Source organism: Chiloscyllium punctatum, chromosome 6 (genome assembly GCF_047496795.1).
Source record: "Chiloscyllium punctatum isolate Juve2018m chromosome 6, sChiPun1.3, whole genome shotgun sequence".
Classification (NCBI taxonomy): Eukaryota; Metazoa; Chordata; class Chondrichthyes; order Orectolobiformes; family Hemiscylliidae; genus Chiloscyllium; species Chiloscyllium punctatum.
The window spans coordinates 79,937,497-79,963,367 of record NC_092744.1 but is presented as its reverse complement, the minus strand read 5'-3'; the positions used below and the strand labels follow the sequence as shown (position 1 = coordinate 79,963,367).

At 44.4% G+C, this 25,871-nt stretch overlaps 1 protein-coding gene across 1 annotated transcript in view; it reads left to right on the top strand.

The window, feature by feature from the left end:
• The window catches only part of ankmy1 (ankyrin repeat and MYND domain containing 1), a 95,960-nt gene that overhangs the window by 58,177 nt on the left and 11,912 nt on the right, over nt 1-25,871 (top strand). The window contains exons 12-13 of the mRNA XM_072573064.1: nt 5,378-5,491; nt 10,600-10,765. Of these exons, the coding sequence (XP_072429165.1) occupies nt 5,378-5,491; nt 10,600-10,765 (280 nt within the window). The remainder of the gene's footprint in view (nt 1-5,377; nt 5,492-10,599; nt 10,766-25,871) is intronic.

Genomic DNA, 25,871 nt, shown 5'->3' with positions numbered 1-25,871 from the left:
GTGAGATTTTGGTAAAACAAACAAGGGCAGGACTTATACAGTTAAGAATAAGGCCCTGGGTCATGCAGTAGAACATAGAGACCTAGGGGTTCAGGTACATAATTCTTTGGAGTTTGCATCACATGTAGACAGGGTGGTTAAGAAGACGTTTATCACACTTGCCTTCATTGCTCGGTCCTTTGAGTATAGGGGTTGGGTACGTCATGTTGAGGTTGTACAGGACGTTGGTCAGGCCTGTTCTGGAGTACTGTGTCCACTTCATGTCACCCTGTTAAAGGAAGGGTATTATTAAACTGAAAATAATTTAGAAAACATTTACCAGGATGTTACTGGGAATGGAGGGTTTGAGTTATAAGGAGTGGCTGGATAGGCTGGGAGTTTTTTCACTGGAGCGTAGGAGATTGAAGATTGGCTTTATAGAGGTTTGTAAAATCTGGAGGGCATAGATAAGGTGAATGACAGGTATCTTTTCCCTAGAGTGGGGCATTTCAAGACTAGGGGGCATGGAAGGTGACAGGAGAAAGACATGGGGGCGATTTCTTTAAATGGAGAGTGGTTCATTTGTGGTTTGAACTTTCAGAGAAAATGGTGGATAAGGGTACGGTTACAACATTTAAAAGACATTTGGATAAATATGTGAATAAGAAGTGTTTGGAGGGATATGGACCAAGAGCAAGCAGATGGGACTAGTTTGGTTTGAGATTATGCTTGGCACAGACTTGTTCGGGTCTGTTTCCGTGCTGTATGAATCAATAATTCTAAGAATTTTATCTAACTCCTTGAAAACATTCATTGTATTGGCCTGAACCACTTCCTTCAGCATGAAATACCATGGGCTCACCCACTTCTGAATGAAGAAATTTCTCCTCATCCCAATCAAACATGGCACACCCTGTATACTTATACTGTGACCCTTTGGTCTGCGGGTCAGTGGGAATGCCCTTCCTGCTTTACCTATTCTAGTCTTGATAGAATTGTATTGGATTCTATGAGATCCACCCAATCCTCCGTGCCTCATTCTTCTGAATGCCACTGAATGTAATCCCAGCCAACCCAGTCTGTCTCCATTTATCAGTCCAACATTCCAGAAATCAGTCTGGTAAACTCCGTCTGTAGCCAGAACAACTATCTCAGATAAACAGACCAAAACTGCACACAATACTCTGAGTAAGGTCTCAGAAAGGCCCCTATATAATTACAGAAAGACATCTCTGTTCCTGAATCCTCTCTCGGTGAAGGCCAACAAACCATTTGCCTTCTTCACCACCTACTGCACCTGCACGCTTACTTTCAGTGACTGGTGTAAAAGAACCCCAAGTTCTCTTGGTACCTCCTCCTTTCCCAGCCATTCAGATGATAAACTGCCTTCCTGTTACTGCTACCACCGTGGAAAGGCTCACATTTATCCAAATTACACATCATCTGCCATTATTTTCCCACTCGATCGACTTGTCCAAGTCACACTGAAGCACCTCTGCGTCCACCTGAGAGCAACATCTCATGATCCTATGTGTTCTGATCCTTTGACTCATGCACATTGTGGCACTGCATTGATCCTGTGGAGAGTCAGCATGTAAAAGCAAGATGCTCCCGCCCAGGGAGAGGAGGTGCAACGGTTCCATTCCAATTTATCTCCTGCCTAAGAGTTGTCATTAAACACGCCCTTGGTGGCACTGAGCTGAAACGTGGCACCCATTTGCTTTGTGCACATCAGGACAAATGCTAAATTTCAAACAATCACAGCAATTTATACCACAGGAGACAAACTGTTTTACAAGAATATTAATGACTTGGAGGAGGAAGTGAATGTGCTGTAGCCTGTTTTGCAGACAACACCAACATCGGTGAAAAGGCAGTTTGCAAGAAGGATGCACATTGTTTAAGGTTGAGTAAGTGGGCAAAACGTTGGCAAATGAAGTGTGTTGTGGGAAAATGCAAAGTTGTTCATTTTGGAAAGGAGAACAAAAAAAGCCGAATTTTATTTAAATGGAGCGACAGTGCAGAACGCTGCAACACAAAGGGACTTGGGGGTACCTGTGCACAAAACTCAGAAAGCTTGCACACACGGGGCAGCAGGTAGTCTGGAAGGCTAATGGGCTGTTGGCCCTTAATTCAAAGGGATTGGAGTATAAGAGTAGGGATGTCTTACTGCAACTGTACAAGGTGCTAGTGAGACCACTACTGTGAGCAGTTTGGGTCCCCTTTTTAAGGAAAGATATTATTTCCCTGGAGGCAGTCAGAGATGGTTGATGAGGATGTTCCCTGGTATGGAGGGATTGTCTTATGAGCAAAGGCTAAACCATTTGGGACTCTCAACTAGATTCTAAACTCACTGGGGTTTAGAAGAATGAGAGATGACGTTACTGAAAGATATAGGATTCCAAAGGGGCCTGACATTGTGATGATGCTGCTTCTTTAACAAGGTTATGTTGTCCTTGGCTTTTTTCAAAAGTGCTGTATGAGGCAGAGTTGCTGAGAGGTCTGGCTTGGATGGGTTTTAGGGCCAGTTTGATCATAGCTAACATTACTGCCTCAGGAGCGTCGCTCCGAAAGCTAGTGTGCTTCCAATTAAACCTGTTGGACTATAACCTGGTGTTGTGTGATTTTTAACATTGTAGATCATGGTTGCATAATGTAACACTGTGATATCATTGGTCAAGGTGTTGTAATGTAATGTCACACTGTGATATCATTGGTTAAGGTGTTGTACAGTCACCGTGTGATATAATTGGTTAAGATGTTGTAATGTCAGACTGTAATAATGTTTAAGGTATTGTACTGTCACACTGTGATATCATTGGTTAAGGTGTTGTATTGTCACACCATGATATCATTGGTTAATGTGTTATGTTGTCACACCATGATATCATTGGTTAAGGTATCGTACTATCAGACTGTAATACCGTTTAAGGTATTGTACTGTCACACTGTGATATCATTGGTTAAGGTGTTGTATTGTCACACCATGATATCATTGGTTAAGGTATTGTACTATCAGACTGTAATACCGTTTAAGGTATTGTACTGTCACACTGTGATATCATTGGTTAAGGTGTTGTATTGTCATACCGTGATATCATTGGTTAAGGTATTGTAATTTCATGCTGTGATACTGTTTAAGCTGTTGTAATGTCACACTGAGCTATCATTGATTAAGGTGTTGTAATGTCATGCTGTAATATTGTTTAAGGTGGTGTAATGTCACTCTGAGCTATCATTGATTAAGGTGTTGTAATGTCATGCTGTAATATCATTTAAGGTGTTGTACTGTCAACACCCTGATATACTGTCACCATGTGTTTAAGGTGTTATACTGTCACCATGTGATATAATTGGTTAAGGTGGTGTAATATCAGACTGAGATACTGTTTAAGGTGTTGTAATGTCACACCGTGATATCATTGGTTAAGGTGTTGTATTGTCATACCGTGATATCATTGGTTAAGGTATTGTAATGTCATGCTGTGATACTGTTTAAGGTGGTGTAATGTCACATCGTGATATCATTGGTTAAGGTGTTGTAATGTCAGACTGTGATATCATTGGTTAAGGTGTGTAATGTCATGCTGTAATACTGGTTAAGGTGTTATAGTGTCACACCATGATATCATTGGTTAAGGTGTTGTAATGTCAGACTGTGATATCATTGGTGAAGGTGTTGTAATGTTACACTGTAATACTGATTAAGGTGTTTTAATGTCACGTCGAAATACTGGTTAAGGTGTTGTAATGTCACGCTGTAATACTGGTTAAGGTGTTGTAATGTCACACCGTGATATCATTGATTAAGGTGTTGTAATGTCACACTGAGCTGTCATTGATTAAGGTGTTGTAATGTCATGCTGTAATATTGTTTAAGGTGTTGTAATGTCACACCGCGATATCATTGGTTAAAGTGTTGTAATGTCACACTGTAATACTGTTTAAGGTGGTGTAATGTCACATCGTGATATCATTGGTTAAGGTGTTGTAATGTCAGACTGTGATATCATTGATTAAGGTGTTGTAATGTCACTGTAATACTGGTTAAGGTGTTGTAATGTCACGCTGTAATACTGGTTAAGGTGTTGTAATGTCACACCGTGATATCATTGATTAAGGTGTTGTAATGACACACTGAGCTATCATTGATTAAGGTGTTGTAATGTCATGCTGTAATATTGTTTAAGGTGTTGTACTGTCAACACCGTGATATAATTGTTTAAGGTGTTATACTGTCACCGTGTGATATAATTGGTTAAGGTGTTGTAATTTCAGACTGTAATACTGTTTAAGGTGTTGTAATGTCACACCATGATATCATTGGTTAAAGTATTGTAATGTCACACTTTAATACTGTTTAAGTTATTGTCATGTCGCACTGTGATATCATTGATTAAGGTATTGTAATATCCGACTGTAATACTGTTTAAGGTATTGAAATGTCACACTGTGATATCATTGGTTAAGGTGTTGTAATGTCACGCTGTAATACTGTTTAAGGTAGTGTAATGTCACACTGTGATATCATTGGTTAAGGTGTTTTAATATCAGACTGTAATACTGTTTAAGGTGTTGTAATGTCACACCATGATATAATTGTTAAGGTGGTGTAATGTCACACTTGTTATATCATTGGTTAAGGTGTTGTAATGTCACGCTGTAATACTGTTTAAGGTGGTGTAATGTCATACTGTGATATCATTGGTTAAGGTGTTGTAATATCAGACTGTAATACTGTTTAAGGTGTTGTAATGTCACACCATGATATAATTGTTAAGGTGGTGTAATGTCACACTTGTTATATCATTGGTTAAGGTGTTGTAATGTCACGCTGTAATACTGTTTAAGGTGGTGTAATGTCATACCGTAATATCATTGGTTAAGGTGTTGTAATATCAGACTGTAATACTGTTTAAGGTGTTGTAATGTCACACCATGATATAATTGTTAAGGTGGTGTAATGTCACACTTGTTATATCATTGGTTAAGGTGTTGTAATGTCAGACTGTGATATCATTGGTTAAGATTTAATGTCACGCTGCAATACTGGTTAAGGCGTGGTACTGTCACGCTGTAATACTGTTTAAGGTGTTGTAATGTCACACTGTAATACTGGTTAAGGTTACTGTTACGCTGTAATATTGTTTAAGGTGTTGTAATGTCACGCTGTAATACTGGTTAAGGTGTTGTAAAGTCAGACTGTGTTATCATTGTTGATGGTTGCGTAGTTTGCAGATCTCAATCGGCACAGCTTAGTAAAGATGTGGTCACCACTCAGATTGTGTTGGAGACAGTGCGGGACTCCCACCAACCCCCTGACCCTCAAGTTGCTCATGGAGAGGAGGCTGAAAAGATCGAGAGAAAATTAGCGCGTTGTGTTTCTTTCTTTTTCCAGATCCTCAAGTTGCTCGAAGCCAATGCCAATATTTTGATGCCCATCACTCTTACCTCCCAGGTCAACCAAGCTATAGGAACAGCTGTGGATTTTGCATACTACAAATATTTTCAGGTACATCCTCACGATCTTCCCTTCGCTCATTACAGGGCCTCAGAGTCCATTCATTCCCACTCAACCCCATCGCCCCCATGTAATCAACATCCTGCCATAGCTTTCACAGCTGCCTATGTTTCAGCTGGGGCTTACTGGTATTGGTCTTGTGTCTAGATTGGAAGACCATGACTTCAAATCCCCCACAGAGGCCTGATCTAGCCACCACTTCAAGTGCTGCACTGTCTCTCGAATGAAGCATTATATCAGAGTTCGATCTGTCCTTCAGGGGGATGTTTGTGATGCCTTGGCTCTTGTCAAGGAATTCCACAGCACTGAAAGGGGCTATTTTTCCTGGTTTCCTCGCCAATATTTGTATTGGGGATCAGCCTGAAGGCAGGTCCTGTGCTCCCTCGGGAGGCTAACGAAATTCGGCACGTCCATAAAGATTCTTACCAACTTTTATAGATGCACCATAGTGGCACAGTATGGTATGGCAACTGCTCTTCCCGAAACTGCAAGAAATTACAGAGAGTTGTGAACATAGCCCAGTCCATGATGTAAACCAGCCTCCCATCCATTGACTCCATCTATACTACCCACCAACATAATCAAGACCCCTCCCATCCCAGTCATACTCTCTTCCACCCTCTTCCATTGGGCAGAAAATATAAAAGTTTAAGTACACGCATGAGCAGATTCAAGAACAGCTTCCTCCTCACTGTTATCAGACTTTTGAACAGACCTCCCAAACGTTAATTCTGATCTGCCTCTCTCTGCACCTTCTCTGTGGCTGTAACCCTCTATCCTGCACTGTTACCTGATGCACTTTATATGGTACGATCTGCCTAGGTAGCACATAAAGCAATATTCTTCACTGTATCTTGGCACGTGACAACAATAAATCGATCAATAGTTTTTCTATGCCCTCCTATCTCGACGTACCTCTTAAATCCATGTCGTTGCCTCACGGTTTCAATTTCAATGGGCAATGAGTCATGTGACCAGGTTAAACTAATCAAGGAAGTAGTTTTCCTGTTCTCCCTTCCTATTAAAAGAAACAGAAGTCCTCTTCCCAAAGGATCCTCTCAGTAATCAGCACCCAATCCTCAAGGTTCTAGCCATCCCGCAATCACTCATGAAAACTCTGTGGTTCCACCTTTGACCCTGAGCATGGGACTCTTGCCTGGTCTGATTTACAGAGATGACTATTGCTTACTCACCCTATCCCCACTCCTCGTGAATTAAAGTGATTCACCGGTAACATCTATGCCTCAACAAAAATCACTATAAACAGCTCATCCGATCACTGTTTCTTGCAATACTTTTGACCATCTGAAAGGTGCTATGTAAATGCACATCTTTCTTGCCAGCGTGTTGATGCACAAATGTATTAGAGGAGTTGTTGTAATGCACTGTCAGTGGGTTAACCCAGGACATGAACTTGCCTCTTCTCTGTTCAGGTCAAACTGACTTTAGATCGTCTCTAGCCTTTTTGTATTGTTCCTGCATTGCGGCATCTAATTTTCCTTCTTAATTATCGGGTTAAGAATAGTCTCATTAGTCTTGGTCTGCTTTGAGTTCAGAATGTGGCTTTTCCTATTCACTATAAATTATCAATGGGAAAATCAGACAGGAGTCTTTCAGGCCAGGTTCTTCCTCTCCGATCCATCAGTCATCATTTACAGTAGAAACACTACCCAGAATCTTTCACTCCAGATGTAGGCCATTCAGCCCAATTTTGCTGATGTTCATGTTCCTCCTACACTACATTGTCTCACCTGATCACCATATCTTTATTCCTTCATGCGCTTACACGGTTTCCTCTGAAATGTAATTACTTCCACTTCTCTGTTCCTGCTTTCTCTCAAGAAGCCATTAGACTCAGAAGTCTCTTCCACAGAAAGCACTGGGTGACTCGGTCATTGAGTTTATTCAAAGTCAGAAGTCACACGACTCCAGGTTATAGTCCAACAGGTTTACTTGCAATCGGAAACTTTCAGAGCGCTGCTCCTTTGTCAGATGGAGCAGCGCTCCAAAAGCTAGTGCTTTCAAATAAACCAGTTAGACTATAACCCGATGTCGGCTGACCTCTGATATTGTCCACCCCAGTCCAACACTGGCACCTCCACATCATGGCTACTATCGAGTTTATTCAAGGCTAAGATTAGACAGATTTTTGAAAGACAAGTGATAATGGGTGGACAGGAAAAACCACAACCAGATTAACTATGATCTTATTGACTAGTGGAGCAATGCTGAGTGGTATCTTGCTACAACTAAGTCTGCTTTCTGACACCCGTACATAATTGATCTCAGTTACTCAGTAGGGGATATTCCGGGTGTGATGCAGCTGGTCAAACAACTTAGCTTTAAGCATAGCAGAGTTTATTTAAGCACTACTGTTGAAACACAAACAAAAATAAATCAAAATTTAGAATAACTTAACTATTGGAAAACTTAACCAACCCAACACAGCAACTTAACTCAGGAGCCATTCCAATTCATCCCATAAACGCACCCTTTGACAAAAGATGTATTCAAACTCAGGTTCTTACAGGCAGGAGCGATTTCAGGGAGAAAAGTCTATCAAGAATCATCTGCTGAAGCACGGAACCTTTCTCTGGACTGTAGCAGCTTCTCACTGTTACAACTGAAAAAGAAACTAGAACAAAAAACTTGAACTGGGAGAATTGCCACTGCCCTGCCATTTTACAGACATTTCAGCATCTCTGCCTTTACAACCTCTCTTAAAAGAACCCAAGGACAAAATAACCTTGTTAAAGTGACAGCATTGTCACAGGGATTCCACAGAGATGCCACCATCTGTGTAAAGAAGAATTGGTTTGTGACTTTCCGATATCCTGGTTGGACCTCTGAATGACTATAAACATCATTGTTATATTTAATAAGATCAATAGTTTAAAATTCTTTATCAGATCGCCCCTCAGCCTCCTGTCTTCCAGGGAGAAGGGCTCCTGCCTGTTCAATCTTTCTTTAGCTGACCATTTTTTCTTACCTAACACATCTGATAACATCAGATGTCAAAACTCTAACCCATTGTTATCAGAATGGAGAATGAAAAGTCTGTACCAAGGCTCTTGCCTGTGTGTACTCACTCTTTCCTTTCAGTGCCCTGAATATAATGCCCTTAACTACTCCTTGAGGTGCTAGATGAGCAGAAATACCCTTTTCAAATAAGCCACTTAGTTCAGGTTAACTCAGGCATTCCAAGTCTGGTGGAGTTGGTTGCTGTGCTATTAGCTGCTTCAAACGCCACTAATGTTAATGTGCCTAATCTCCCAGCTGATAAGGAGAATCCATCTCAAACAGGGCTAATGGTACTTCTCCAGGGTCTTGAGGTGGTCGTCTGAGTTCCAGAACCATATATACAACTTCACAGCATAGCCAGTGGGTCAATTACACATGGCTGCATTGTGACCAGCATCTCGTTAGTTTCCATATATTCGGACTACAGATCAAAACCTGGGAAAATACTGCTTTGAATGAAGGGAACTGTGGAAAGGGAATGGCTACAGTTTTAAAACTGAGAGTGTGGTGCTGGAAAAGTACAGCAGGTCAAGCAGCATCTGAGGAGCAGGAGAATCGAAGTTTGGTGAAAGTCCTTTATCGTCACTTTCACTTCAAATGTCATGTGTACTGGAGCTGCAAAGGAAATTGAGTGAACAGATGCACAAGGAGCTACTATTAGGGCACGGCAAAGCCAGACAAATCCTCTCCAGTTCTCTTGTGTTCAAGGGGATTTTGCACCATGACTCTGGTTTGATTACTCTTTCCATTGTTTATTTTGTCTGGGTGCGCAAGAGCTCCATTTAACGACAGCATCTCGATTGACCCCTGATCAGGTGATGAAGTTTTGCTTGTGCTAGCAGAGACAACCCAATGTCTGAAGGTAAACTACCAAGATCTATCTCTCTCTCTCTCTCTCTCTGTCCACCTCCTGCGTATGACATTCACCTTCAAAGCCAGCTCCTACTGACTGTTGTCACCCTCCTTATCCTGTCACACCCCTGTTAAAGGAAGGGAGAGAACCCAGCAAAAGGATCGATTCTCAACCACTGACTGGAAGACTGAACATCAGTGCAAACAACCCCATGTCATCAGTAAAGTGCCAAAAGCGATCCAGGGAAATTGGAAGACATCAACCTTAAACAACTCATCAGATCCTGTAATCCAGATTGCACTATCAAACTATATTATCCCTGCTTCCCCCCCACCCATAAAATCCATATCCCTTTGTCCATGTGTCGGTACATTCATACTTTTTCATTACCATTGGCTAAGGGCAGTTTGTTTACAATGAACAGTTCCGTTCTGGTGAACACACAAACCAAATCACATATTTACTTTCCGTATGAATTTGAGAGAGAGAAGTGGGCAATTTGGTGGTAATCAAGTTAGTGATGACTCTGGGAGTAATGGAGCTGGATTTCCAGCGCGCTACCCCAGCATTTGGTAACATAGATGACATACTATGTTCTGTTGTCGGTACCACAACCACAAAATGGATCGCACGGGAATGTAAGGAATTGAAAGAAGATGGTGAATTTTTCTGTGACTAGAAACTAACACTCCTAGATTGGCCTCGAGAATAGAAACAGAGCATTCTTTTTAATACCCAAAAACAGAAATTGCTGGAAAAGTTCAGCAGGTCTGGCAGCAGCTGGGGAGAGAAATCAGAGTTAACGTTTTGGGTCCTGTGACCCTTCTTGTTCTGAAGAATCTTCCTCTGATCTTTGATCTTGCTGCAATCTCATATTGTCGGGGCATCCATCTATGAAAAACCTTGAAAGCTCCAACTATCCCCAGACCATTAAGGTGTCTCAGAAGAAAGCAGCTTTGACCAGCAACAAAGTATTATGGCTGAGCCGATCTAACCTCAGTGGGTGACAGAAGAAACATTGTAAATGAACTCAGTGCCCCTGAGTTGAAGGAATGTGCTAGCCAGGTCCTGAAACTGAACATGCGTTTCCACTCTTGACCAATATCCCACCAGAAACAGGAGACAATGTGAAATGCAAAGCCCTATGATAGCTTGATATAAAAGGATTGGGTGTAGCAAGTCCTACTCCCTGACATTGACCATCTCCCTGTTATTTTGTGCACAGGATTCAAGAATAGCGCAAACACCTTACCACGCCCTGACACACAATGAGCGAGAAGTCTATAATGCCCGCCGTGAATTACTCAACTTTCTGAGCAACCTGTTTCGAAAGGCTACCGTCACCATGGAACGGAAGAGATTTGAGGAGATCATACAGCAGAACATGCAAGGTCAGTGGAGACGTGTGGGTGGCTCAGTGGTTAGCACTGCTGTCTCACAGCACAGGAGACCCAGGTTCGATTCCACCCTTGGGCGACTGTCTGTGTGGAGTTTGCACATTCTAGCTATGTCTGTGCGGGTTTCTTCCGAGACCTCTGGTTTCCTCCCACAGTCCAAAGATGTGCAGGTTAGGTGGATTGACCATGCTAAATTGCCTGCAGTGTCCAGGGATGGGTGAGTTAAATGGTACAGGCATGGGGCAAACCTTGTGTGGGGTTACAGAGATGGGTCTGGGCAGGGTGCTCTTTCGAGGGTCAGCCGAATGGCCTCTTTCCACACTGAAGTGATTTGATATGGTGACGCTTTGCTTTTTATGTTGTTGCATCGAATGTTTTGCTCACCTGAACCTGCCACCTGAGGAGTGTGGTCTAAACACAGCGACTGTCCAGACTGAACCATGGAGGCTATTCTTAAATGAGTTCAAGTCTCACACTGTGAATGGGGCCCCCCCACTGAAGCTCACTGGGCAGGTTGAAGATCTAACTTCCATGCCTGCACTGCCTGACAAATACTGAGATAGCAGCTAAAGATGGAAATCCCCCATTTTAACCTAATTCCTGCTTTCCCAGTCATAAAGGGGCGGACTCAGCTTGTGTCAGGGCTCGGGTTAGGGTTCCCACTGACTTCCAGTTGAATGACATATGGGACTTTTTAAAAGTTATGTCGTGGGATTTGGGTGTGATTGACAAGGCCAGTACTTGTTGCCCATCCCTAGTTGCCCCTTGAACTGAGTGGTTTGTTCAGACTCACACGTGGACCAGATAAGGCCAACACATGTCTTTCCCTAGATGGGGTTGGACTTTTACAGTAATGAATGATTATCATCTTGGTCACCATTACTGAGTCTATTTTTACATTGCAGATCTACTAATTGCATGTAGGTTGCTGAATTGGGATTTGAGTCTTTGCCATCAAAGCATTAACCTCAGTGTCTGAATTTCCTAGTCCGGTGGCATTGCCTTAATGTTGCAGTCTTCCTGGCCTGATATCCAGGTGAAGTTTCCTGGAGGGGTAATGGCCTTAGACATCAGGAAAAGACCATCCCCTCCTTTTATTTTTGGAGATTGGAGTAGTCTAAGGTTTCAGAATTCCGATAAGGATCTGATTCACAAGATAAACATGCTGCCCTAAAGAACCCAAGCGCCCTCTAGCAGCAGCTATTAACCATGATTGCATTAGTCCAAGATACAATCAAAAATACAAAAGGCAGCATTGCTGTCTCCAAAGGAATGGGTAGGGGAGGTTCTGCAATATACAGGAACCATTGCACGAAGGAGGAGACCCACTTCAATTTCAAGAAGGCTTTCAGCTCAGTGCTAGGATCTATTGGAGAACAGGGATGAGTTTTGGAATTTAACCCAATACATCCACCACCTCAAATTTCACCCTGAGTCTAACCCTCACACATTGGGGGGTGGGGGGGGGCACATGGGATAAGGTTGCTCTGTACATTTAAGGTGATCTCTTTGCAGGCTCTATGTTGATGACGTTGTAGGGGGACAGTTTTGTGTTGTATGGTCATCTGAAAGGACTGGGAAATTTCTACAAGAAATGGTAACAATGGATGGATCAGTCAGATAAGGTGGTGGCAGGTACCCTAAACTGCTCTGTACAGATCTAGAGGACACATCAAAGCTCTTTATTGGGATGTCTGCCCAATAAAATTGTTGTACAGCACAGATGGAGGCCAATCATCCCTTCATGCCTGTTCTAGCTCTTTGGAAGAACTATCTATTCAACTTGTTGCTGTCTCTTGCTCTTCCCTCTTCACTCTGAAATGATTTCACCTTTTCAAACATCTACACAATTGCCTTCTGGAAGCTATTTCTTTTCAGGCAGTATCCTCCAAATCATATAAACTCACTGCATTAAAAAAAAAGGTTTCATCTCTGTTATGGTTCCTTTGCTTTTTATTTTAAGTCTGTGTCCTCTCGTGACTGGCTTCTTCCCTCCAATAGTGGAAACAGTTTTATTTCCAGAATAACCCTGTCCACATTCTGTATCAACGCAATCATGCCAAGTAAATATCTCCATAACCTTCTCTGATCTGAGCAGAACAACTGATCACTGGCTTCCAATGACTGCTCCACAGAAAGGGGAGAAGCGTGCTGCAGAATTCCCAGGAAGCAGCACCACTTCATGCAGACTTCCAATACCGCACATCCACTGAGATTCGCTTGCACAGACAAAAGGAAAACCACTCATTATGGATCCAAACAGTCAAGCTGAGAACATGCAATGTTCAAGGATCAAACAGAAGCAAAGATTGATGGAGTGTGTATGGATCCCAAGAGGCTAGATACCCACAGAGGATAGAATCATTGAACACCTACAGTGTGGGAGCAGGCCATTCAGCCCATCAATTCCACAGTCAATCTCCAAAGACCCCTCAACAATTTAGCATGGCCAATCCACCTGAGCTGCACACTTTCGGACTGTGGGACGAAACCCACACGGACACAGGAAGTATGTGCAAACTCCACATGGACAGTCAATCGAACCCGGGTCCCTGGCGCTGTGAGGCAGCGGTGCTAACCACTGAGCCACCATGCCTCCTTTGGTGGCTGAGCTCATAGCAAAATCAAAGGTAACCCCATACCATTGGTGAAAATGTAACCCTGCCTGAATGTGAAAGAAACTACAGGAAATGTCAAGGAGATGTTAGCAACTAGTAGGAGGTTTGCTTTGCAGGTTGACAAATCCACTGACATAGCAGACACGGCCAGCTGCTGGTCAAACTTCCATACATTGTTGCGATCTCTGTTCAGGAGAATTGCTTTCTTTTGTACGGAACTACCATTCCATGCAACTGGTGAAGAAATATTGTGTGTAACAGATACCTACCAGATGCACCTGGGTCAGGTGTTGGGACATTTCACTGCTGGAACAGCCTCCATGACAGGGAAAGTCAAAGGAATTTGTCAGGAAGGTGAAAGAGCAAAATCCTAACACTTGGATCACCCATTGCATCCTCCACCATGGAGGTCATGAACCCCAGAGTTAGCTGCAGTATTAGAACAAACCATGAAAATCTTGAGTCAAATAAAATCACGGCTTTTGAAATTATGTTTGCTCACTATTGTGAGATACTGCACTTCCCTGCAATCCCCATCTCACAGCTCCGACTCTTCAGCAACACTGCCCCTACCTCTCCAACTGCCGAATTCAGTACAGGAGTAAGAATGTCTTGCTGCAGTTATACAGGGCCTTGGTGAGGCCACACCTTGAGTACTGAGTGCTGTTCTCGGTCTCTCCTCCTTGGTCTCGGATGGGTGCCATACCAGAAGTAGCCACAGTTTTGCCAGTGGCAGCATTGGGTACAGTGGAGCTAACTGTAACTCTGATTGGATGGGACCTCCAATCAAGCAGCTCTGATTGGACAGGGCCTCCGCTGCTGTGGCCCTGGATCCCAGGTAAAAGCCTTCCAGTAAGTGCTTGAGTGGCACAAGATGCATGCCAAAAGGCATGCAGCGGATCTCCAGTCAGGCTCCTGCTGCCACCTCAAGTTTCCACTCATTTTGCTGGCCAACCTATGGTCAGAACAGTGCCATGCTCACTCTCACCATCTACATACACAGAGGCAGAGCTTTCTCTAGCTCGGATGAGGAGTTCAGGCCGGATTGGGTCACTCTCCTACATGTGTCTGTCATGCTATCCAATGAGATCACAATGGAACTGTGTCACTCTATCCATCCATTGGCATTGGATCCATTACCTTTTATAACTTTGGTTACCAAAAATCAATCAACCTCAGATTTACGATTGTTAATTGATCTATCTTGTGTGTGTGTGTGTGTGTGTGTGAGAGAGAGAGAGAGAGAGCGAGAGAGAGAGACAGAGAGTTGTGCCACATTTCTAGCCCCATTTACAGTGAACTGGATTATACCACAAAGGGTAACAGGGAATGTTTTCGTGCAATGTCACAACCTTCCACCTCCTTGGTATAACTACCTTTCACTCTCCCTCCCTGTCTATTTCCTTGTTTCCACTTTCATGATTTGGACGAAAGAATTGAATGCCATATCTCCAGCTTTGCAGATGACACTAAGCTGGCTGGCAGTGTCTGCTGTGAGGAAGATGTTAAGGGACTGCAGGGTGACTTGGACAGACTGGCTGAGAGGGCAAATTACTTGGCAAATGCAATACAATATGGATAAATGTTGGGCAATCCACTTTGGTCACAGAAACAAGAAGGCAGATTATGATCTGGATGGTAGAAGTTTAGGAAAAGGTGAGGTGCAATGAGCCCTGGGTGTCAGGGTGGAACAGTCACTGACAGTTGGCATGCAGGTGTACCAGGTCGTGAGGAAAGCTAATGGCACGCTGGCCTTCATAGCGAGAGGACTTAAGTGTCGGAGGAAGGATGTCTTGCTGCAGTTATACAGGGCCTTGGGGAGGCCTCACCTTGAGTATTGTGTGCAGTTTCCTGGTCTGAGGAAGGACATTCTTGTTATTGGGGGAGTCCAGCGAAGGTTAATCAGCGAAGGTTGATTCCCAGGATGGCAGGACTGAGATATGAGGAAAGACAGGATCAACTGGGCTTGTATTCACTGGAATTTAGAAGAATGGGGTGGGATCTCATAGAAACATAGAAAATCCTGATGAGACTGGCCAGGCTAGATGCAGGTAGAATGTTCCCGATGTTGGGGAAGTCCAGAACAAGGGGTCAAAGTCTGAGAATGACGGTACACTATTCAGGACCGAGATGAGGAAGAATTTCTTCACTCAGAGAGTTGTGAACCTGTGAAATTCTCTCCCACAGGAAGAGTTGGAGCCAGTTTGTTAGATACATTCAGAAGGGAGCTGGACCTGGCACTTGCATTTAAAGGGATCAAGGGGTATGGAGAGAAAGTGGGAACGGGATACTGAGATTGCAGGATCAGCCATGATCATATAGAATGGGGATGCAGGCTGGAAGGGCTGAATGGCCCATTCCTGCACTTATTTTCTATGTGTCTATGTTTCTTCACCTGTAATCTCTCTCTATATGTAAATTTTAATGTATCCGTGAATCCCTCCCTGTCTATCCCAGTTGACCACAGAAGCTAACTATGTATAAATTGCTGGAAATTAAGGGCCAGATTTTCACATGGGTATGGGAAAACGCCACCGATGCAATTTTGTGACTTCTGGAAATTTCAGCCAACCCATGCATGACCCAGAACTTTTATCTTCTTACACAGCAAAGGATTACATCTGTAGAGAACACGTTGGTTAGGACCTTAACCTTCACCCTCCAACATAGCAGCCCAACTTCCCTAATATCATTCAAAACTCTGCTCCACCTCACGGCAAACCCCATCAGCACCCCATATCCCCTCAGATTGCCCACATATGATTCCCTATTCCATGTATCCTCTATCGCCACTCACACAGTATTGACTATGTACAGTCCTCATGACCCAGTCTGGCAATTGTGAGCTATTTTGAAGTCATTGGATTAAAAAAAAGACTTTGGACAATTTAATAATTCAAGCACTATTATTGATACAGAAAAAAGCCAGCTGCAGCGTAAATCAAAATCCCTCCGCGCCTCTTGTAAACAAACAAGAAGCCACATCAAAGGTATGTTATGTTATTACATGCTGTTAAAAATGTCAATCATGCTTGAATGAATAAACCACTGATTGAGCCAAAGCCACCAAAAGCTTCTGAAATCTGTAATGGCTATTGCTGTCATTGCTGTGAAAGCTCCATGCCACACTACCTGAAATTGAGAGAGCACCACCAGACGCCTGGAGGAAGAACGCCTCATCTTCCACCTCGGAACACTTTAACCTCAGGGCATCAATGTGGACTTCAACAGTTTCCTCATTCCCCCTCCCCCCACCTCACCCTCGTTCCAAACTTCCAGCTCAGCACTGTCCCCATGACTTGTCCTACCTGCCTATCTCCTTGTCCACCTATCCACTCCACCTTCTCCTCCCTGACCTATCACTTTCATCCCCTCCCCCACTCACCCATTGTACTCTATGCTACTCTTTCCCCACCCCCACCCTCCTCTAGCTTATCTCTCCACGCTTCAGGCTCTCTGCCTTTATTCCTGATGAAGGGCTTTTGCCCGAAACGTCGATTTCGCTGCTCCTTGGATGCTGCCTGAACTGCTGTGCTCTTCCTACACCACTAGTCCAGAGCAGAATGTAACCCTTTTCCATTTCAAAGTGGCCTGTCTGTACATCCATGGAGGGGAGCAAGTGCAGAGCTTTATCTTCAACTTCCAAAAGAATTTTTGTTTGACAGACAGAACTGTCAGCTGATTTAAATCACAGCACCACGCATGTTAGCAGAAGCTGGCAAGGCTTGAGGAAGTACTGTGTCAGTTCTGGTCTTCCTGTTCCAGGAAGAATATTATTCAGCTGCAGAGAGTTCAGAAGCGATTTACCAGGATACTGCCAGGGATGGAAAGTTTGAGTGACCAGGAGAGGCTGGATAGGCTGGGACCTCTTTCACTGGCATGTAGGAGGTTGAGGGATGATCTTATAAAGAGTATCGGTAAGGTGAATGGCAGGTGCCTTTGTCCCTAGGATGGGGGATTTCAAGGCTAGGGGGCATATTTTTAAGTGAGAGGAGAAAGATTTTAAAAAGACATGAGGGGCAATTTTTTTTTTACACAGAAGAGTGGTTCGTGTGTGGAATGAACTTCCAGAAGAGGTGATAGGTACAGGCACAGTTACAACAATCAAAAGATAAATACATGAATAGGAAATGTTTGCAGAGATGTGGGCCAAGCGCAAGCAGGTGGGACTAGTTTGGGATTGTGGTCCACATGGACTAGTTGGACTGAAAGGTCTGTTTCCCTGCTGGAAGACTCTATTACTTTTTTTTACATCTTTTAATGCAATATAGCACCTTCGACATTTGGAAAAAAACTGATGTGATGCATGATAATGGACACATGAAGCTGATCAAAATGGGGTTCAACTTACCAGTGCAGGACTGATCCTTGTCATGAACTACAGTGTCTAGTCTGTAGTACAACATTTGACAGTCACCTGTAAAAGGGTCAAAATGTTTTACGCCAACCTGTCATAATCCTCAGCAGGCTTCCTGCAATGGTCACAAACTGTCCAAGTAGGTGAATCCTTTAGGGCTTCCAAAACAAATATGCGGGAGGGAATACAATTTACCTGTAGTCCTTGCAATGGGGGACTCTCACTTCGTATATAGTGCATTGTGTTGTGCATCCAAGCCCCTTCCCAACACAAGAAACGGTCACACCGGCAGCATGGAGTGGGGTGGAGAGGACAATTGTTTTATCTTCCAAATGAGTGCTGGGTTTTGTGCCTCGGATCCCACTTGCATTTGGAGTTGAAAACCTGGCCTAATAACGCCAGACTAAAAAAAAGATAAACATCTAATTGGCTGTTCCCCTTCTTTCATCGGCAGTTGAATGGGTGCTTTGAAATATTTGCGGAGCTATGGGAAGGCGGCAGGGGAATGGGGCTTTCAGACAAAGCAGCAGAGGTGCAATGTACCCACCCAGTGGCCCCCTTCTCCTGATTCTATGACAGGACGTAGTGGCTCTGAGGAACTCCCGGTTTACGTAGCTATGTATAACAGTGGCACTTTGTACACAGCTACTCCGACCACTCAAAGCAAGCCTCACCACAAGACATCCCCTAGTATTGTAGAGACGGGCAGGTAATGAGTGTGGGCTTTGAAAGTCTTGTAAGTAGGAGCAGCAAAGGTGCATCAAGAGACCTGTATTTACTGCAGTGACAGCCAGTTTTACGTGGCTTTGTTCTAAATGTCCACTCGTGCCTCTCTATGCCTCGTGCAACCACCCCCTTCGTTATATGGCAGGCACAAGGGATTTGGTATGTTTCTGATGACAAGAGGCTTCATTTTTGCAATGTGAGTTTTTTTTTGTGTGTGTTAGTCCATTAGGCAGGAGATTGCTTTTCTATTAGGGTCTTCTCATTCATCAGTGTCTCAGTCATTGAATGGCTGTAGATTTTGATTGCCTGCTCACAATTACATGCAGATAGACTCTGGCTCCTGACATCCACCATCATTCTCTTACTCAGCCCAGTTGCTTCTCTCATTATTGATCTGGAGCATTTTAAATTCACAATTTATTTTTCAGCCTGACACGTGTATGCTTTTTTTTCTCTCTCTCTCTTTGTTTCGCTACAATCCATGAATTCAGTTTGTGAAAACAATGGAATTCTCCTTCACAATGCGGCAATAAGATTGGTACTGCAGGAGCTGTCACTTCTTAGTCACTTGAAGTGGTTGCTCCCTCATGGAATTGGGTTGGATGATGTGGATATTGTCCAAATTTTCCTGGAAGTCTCAGCATTTAAACTAAATGGACAAAGTGCTCAGTGGTTGGCACTGCTGTTTCACAGTGCCAGGGACCCAGGTTTGATTCCACCCTCGGGTGACTGTCTGTGTGGAGTTTGCACATTCTCCCCATGTCTGCGTGGGTTTCCTCTGGGTGCTCCAGTTACCTTCTGTAGTCCAAAGGTGTGCAGGTTAGGTGGATTTGCCAAGTTTAATTGCCCATTGTGTCCACGGATGTGCATTAGTCATGGGAAATACAGGTTGTGGGCATAGGCAGGGGGATGAATCTGGTGGGATGCTCTTCAGAGAGTTAATGCAGACTTGATGGGCCAAATGGCCTACTTCCACACTGTAGGGTTCTGTGATTCTTTGATTTGGCTGCCATACCCAACATTGTTACATCCAAGTTCTGAATCACCTAAGCTGCTGAACCACAAGCAATTTACAGCACAGCAAGAGCCCATTCAGACCAAACTGTCCATGCCAACCCATGCCAGATCAATTCATACTGAATCACACAGTGCTGCCTATTCCCCCACTGTCCTGTTTGTTCCATTGCCTCCAATATTTACCCAGTTTTATCTTAAATGTTCCAATAGTTTCTGCTTCAACTATAAACATTCCATGGGTTAACAAGGGGTTACAGAATTACATTTCCAGTTTCTCATGTCTTCGATGAGAACTGTAAACTGATGACCCAGGGATAATAGCTTTTCCTCCTCTCCAACGGACAAGACCATCATCGTTTAAAAATCTCCAATTCATGGCACAAGGTGAGTTGGTGAATCAGAGAGAGTTCACACAGATGATGGAATGGATGGCCTCCTTCTGAGCTGCAGCAATTCTGTGTTCCTGAAAAATCTCCCCTTTGCCTTAAAAATATTCGCAGCATCTTAAATCTGACCTCATGACAATAGTTTTTCAACACATGACATTATCCTGGTAAATCTATTCTACACAATGTCTTTGCCTTGAATGACCATTCTAATAGCAGAGCATCAAAAACACAGTACTTGAACAATATGTCACAATTGCTTTGTGAAAAATCATTATTTCATGACTCTTGTGCTACTATTAAAATATTTTTATTGTCACTGACCATCTTATAACATGTCATCCATCTGAACTTGCAGAGAATTATTTATCTGAACCCTTTGATTCATTAACTCTAATCTTTCTATTGCGTGTACACAATTTCAATCCTCCTTCTTCCATCCTCGCAATCCTCTACCTATGTCCCCATGGCACTGATGCCCCAGTCTTTTCTAGTCTACTCCACTCTTTGCTAACTGTCCTGCTTTGATGTATGAACACACTTGCACCAAATCCAGTCACATATATGAACCAAGCACTCACCTTGAGGGTGCACAAGTGTTAATCCTCTTCTATCTCCAGCAACATACCTTTCCCAAACTCTGCTGGGTCAGATGTGATTTGAACAGCCCCCTTTACACCTCCCCTTGCCAAAGTGTGTGCACATGAGTGACAAGGAAAGTACTTGCATTTGCTTACACCTTTTGTGACCTCAGGACATTTCAAATGCACTGGAGGTAATCGAGTCATCTTTTTGGAAATGTCGGAGCTGTGTAATAGGGGAAAAGCATAATTTGCAACTAACACTGTCCCCCCCATCATGATCGGGTTATTTTGTGGCTGTTGAGAGATAAATTTTGATCAGCGCACTGAGATGAAACCCCCTGCGTCTTCTTCGAAATGACACAATGGGATCTTCTGCATCCGCCGAGAGGGTACTGGGAGCTTCTGTTTAAAATTACAGTTGAATGTGGGCACCTCAGGCAATGCAGCACTCCCTCGCTGTTGCAGTGGAGTGTCTGTCTAGAGGTCTCAAAATGGGACCTGAACCTATAACCTTCCATCAGGCCATAAGACTTAGGAGCAGAACTTAGGCCATTCAGCCCATTGAGTTCTGCTTAGCCACTCAGTCATGGCTGATAGTTTTTCAACCCCATTTTCCTGTTTTGTCCCCATAACTTTGATCATCTTGGCAATCAAGAACTTATCAATCTCGCTCTTAAATACATTCAATCTCCTGGTCTCCACAGCCTTCTGCGGCAATGAATTTGACAGATTCGTCACTCTCTGGCTGAAAAGGGTTTCTCCTTAACTCTGTCTAAAGGGTCTTCCCATTATATCCTAAGGATGTGTCCACAGGTCCTCAACTCTCCTGCCAATGGAAACATCTTCCCAAAGTCGACTCTGTCCAGGCCGTTCAGTATTCTGCAAGTTTCAATCAGATCCCCTCTCATCCTTCGGCTATAGTCCCAGAGTTCTCAAGCGTTTCTCATATGTTGAGCCTCTCATTCCAGGGATCATTCTCGTGAACCTCCTCTGGGCCCACTCCAGGGCCAGTGCATCCTTCCTGAGGTATGGGGTCCAATATTGCTCACAATGCTCCATCTCAGGAGCATTGCTTTCCTTTTGAATCTTAATTTAAAATTGTAAGTTCACATAGCACTGAACTCTCACAAGAGTCAATCTCAACATAATTATTTCAGACTATTCATCAGAGGATAAAAAGCAGCCTTGTCCAACTACATCACCAGACTGGGCCGATTTCCTTTCCAGTCTTTTCCCTCTCCTCAAGGTTAGAGATGAGCGTGGACACAAGCCTGAGTGACAGAGCAGGCGTGGTCAAAATTGGCCTGAATGTCATGGGCAGCACAGGGCAGTGCCATTCAGCTGAGGCTAGGAGGAGGAATGTCAGGGTGCGAGAGTGTAAGTGAAACAGAAAGACTAGTGTGTCGCTATTCCAAGGTTGTGTCCAGTGCTTTGAAACATTTTACATCAACATAGAGCTGTAGGGATCGAGCGGACCTTCCCACCCCTCCCTCAACCCCAACGTCAATGGTGTCGCTTGAAGGTTGTTTTTAAAAAGTGCAGATGATGGTTCTCCATTTGAAAGGATTGTCCATTTCAATGGCTACTTCCTCAGCTGTACCTACCAGCCCTGCAAAGTGTCTCAATCTTGAACAGGCTTTGACGCTGCTCTGGGCAGAGCTAGGCTGCTCTGTCATGGGTAGCGCCTGCCAATTTAAGACGAAATGAAATGTTGTTATGGGGCAGAGTTGACGTACTGCATCCCTCATGGTGTCCAGTGGGTGTCTCCTGTGTGTACAGTATATAAACATGCATGAGACCTGAATTGATACTATCAGAATATAATTCACACCCAATGAATACTTTGAAATTCGTATGGAAACCTAGTAAGCAGAAGGCATTTCTTAACTATTTGATATTTTTACCTTTTCTTCCCATGGTGGCACCTCTTTCATTGTGTATATTTTCTACCAGGCTTGTGCCAGTAGGTTTTTTCCTGTCTGGCAAATATGGCACATGGGTGCCAAGCAGATACTGCTGTATGAGTGATGACATGTTATATTCTTAGTTATGTCCACCTGCACATTAGGGTCAGTCAGTAGCAGGCTCGCCCTCTTCATTATGTGACTTTGACCTTGAAGCTCTGCTCTACAGCGTGCAGTATAAGATTGAGACTGGCATTCCAGGGTGGGGTGCTGCCCTCCCTCTCAGACCTTGCAGGTAAAACCTCAAACTGAGACTCTTACTTCCCTCTTGGTTAGACCCTTCAGCACGGTGTTGGAGGCGAGCTGACAGGTTCTGTCCAGTGTCCTGGGCCAGTATTTATCCCGCAGCTGATAAAGGGATGGCCTTTTTGTTTATCTGACTGCTGCTTGTGGAGCCTTGCTGTCTGCTTGTATTTCCTATATCACAGCAGCCACTTTGGAAAGTGCTCAACTGGCCATCAATCAATTTGCTCGGTTGAGAGAGGCGCTATATCAATGCAGGGTCTGAAGGAAAGCCTAACAAGCGACCCCGTCTCCAGTCGTGGCACTGAGTAATGTAGGAGCCTGACTGAATGAATGAAGCAGTTTCCCGGTTACAAGGTGTCTTGATCTTGGTGACGCAGCAAGGCCATGGGCAGGGCGGTGAACTGGCAGCTTCCGTGTGATGGGCTTCACCCACCCGAATATTTCTGCAGTTTTCGGGACAACCCGTAACAGTGGGCACCTGTTGACCCTGGGTCAAGTCAGACAGGGAGGCACAGTTGTACCATTACAGCTGTTGGAAGGGATGGGCAGGAAGCCATACATAACCGTCTCATAAACATTCAGGGTGGGTCAGATTTCCCCGAGAGGGATCGGGTGTGAACCTACGTGCTCTACATTAACGTGTCATGAATAATGGTGAGGGCCCAGCCCTCCTGGAGGAGGGTCAATTGCACAAACTTTGTTCGGTAAAATCATGAGGCCCATCTGGTCATAAAACCGATGAGAACTCAATGAGATGCCAACCTGACCGGGTAGTCTTCATGCTCCAGTGAGCGTCTGGTTAGCTCACGTGGATCGCAACACAGAATGACACCCACAGGATGCCTTCAAGTCCTAGACTGCTTGAGGTCACCACAAAGGCACCAACCCCCAACCTCTGACGAGTCCTTCCCTGAAGTGGTGCTGACCCCCAGGTTAAAACCTCCCACCAGTCATCTCCCTCCCCAGTGAGAAAGCAGCCATCGTTCACAAACCTTTACTTCAAAAAAAAATCAAGTTGTTATTTTTACACTAACGCTTAAACTCTTTTTGTTTAAGGTGTGAAGCCTCTCCCTGTTGGTCAACCCACAAAAAGTCTCAGTCTGGCTTTTTGTTGTTAAACACTTACAGCGTTGGCAGGAGCTGTGAAGCCTGACTGTGCCTTCTAGGCGAGGTAATGGCATTGGCTGATTCCAGTCAACTTGACCAGGGCAGACAAGTAGGGCTGAACCCAAAAGGCCGCACTTCATGGTCATCTCCTTGTCCCATGATGCCTTTGATAAAAGCCTGTCAGATGTGTACATGAGCTGCTGAGTGTTGGAGCACCCTTTATATTTGAAGGGTGAATACTAAACTGTGAGAGGTCGTGCTGCTCTCAAACTATTATTGCTCCAACACAATGACATTAATTTCCCATGAGGGGCATCTGATGGAGATGCCTAATGTTCAGTCTTGAGTGTGAACATCCTCTGCAGTGCCAATCTTACAACGTTAATTCACACTCAGTAGATACTGGCACAGACCCTGGCAGAGTGCACTGGTCAATTATCTTCTTCTGGCACTGGAACCAGGTTCTCTTGAACTGCCCCGTGGGCACTAACTTCCTCACCCACCTCTGTCCAGGCTGACTTTGCCAGCTGAGGTGGCATCTTGTTGCCACTCACAGGGAACAGAACTTCCCTTGTCTCCCGGACAACCTTCAGAAGGTCACAGAGTTATGCAGCACAGAAACAGATGCTTTGGTCCAACTTGTCTGCACTGACCAGATGTCCTAATTTAATCTTGTCCCATTTGCCAGCACTTGGCCCATATCTCTCCAAACCCTTCCTATTCATATACCCATCCAGATGCCTTTTAAATGTTGTAATTGTACCAGCCTCCACCACTTCCCCGACAGCTCGTTCCATATATGCACCACCATCTGTGTGATAAAATATCCCCTCAGGTCCCTTTTAAACCTTTTCCGTCTTACTATAAACCTATGCCTCTGGTTTTGAACACCCCTCCCCTGGGAAAAAGACCTTGTCCATGCCCCTTAAAGTTTTATAAACTTCTGTAAAGTCACCCCTCATCCTCCAACACTCCAGGGAAAACAACCCCAGCCTATTCAGCCTCTCCCTATAGCTCAAACCCTCCAACTGAATGCCCTAAAGTTTAAAAGCATCTTTCCTGTAGCAGGGACACTAGAGTCGAATGCAGTTTTCCAAAAGTGGCCTAACCAATGTCCTGTACAGCTACAATATGATGTCCCAACTCCTAAACTCAATGCAATGATCAATGAAGGCAAGTGGGCCAAGTGCCTTATTCACCACCCTGCCTACCTGCAACTCCACTTTCAAGGAACTATGAACCTACACTCCTAGGTCTCTGTTCAGCAACATGCCCGAGGACCCCCCTTTAACTGTATAAGTCCTGCCCTATTGGTAACATGTGGCTGTGCTTTTTGCTTAGTCTCCAGGGATGGATGGGGGCGATGAGCAGAGGTGTGGTGGTGCTCCTATTGCAGAGAGTGAAGTACGCTCCGGGTCCCTTATAAATATATCGGACAAATGGTGAAGCCTGGAAAGTCCAAGTGCGGGACGACCTTCCTGTGCCCGCCTGCCACTCCACACTTTGGCATTTTACCCACACATGAATACCAAGCTGAGAAGGATGCAGTGAACATGCCTCCCACTTTTCCACTTAGCTGTGTAATTAGCTCAAAATAAAAACAATATTTTACCTGAGGGGTTAATCTGGTCTCTTTCTTTTTAGTCCACCAAACCCCCCCTCCTGCCATAGCCACTCAAATGAGAAATGACAGGCAAAGCTATCCTTCATTATCTACCTTAACTGGGATCTTCTTGCAAATTCGAGCTGAAAGGTCAAAGGTCATCACTTGAATTGCTGCCCTCTTGAGAAACAAAAAGTGACACAGTGAGGATACATGTGTTAATTGTACTCCCAGCTCCGGAACAGCAGGCAAGCCCCAGGTAGTCGACGGAAGTGCTTCAGGGATACCCTCCAGGCCTCACTGGTGAAGTGCTGCATTCCCACAGACACCTGGGAATCACGGGCCCGAGACCGTCCGAAGTGGAGGAGGAGCACCCAGGAAGGCATGGACCACCTTGAGACTTGCCATCGGGACAGAGGGGAAGCCGGGGGGGAAACAGCGAAAGGAGCGCCCTGCCACACCACCCACCCCTTACCCATGACCATCACCCGC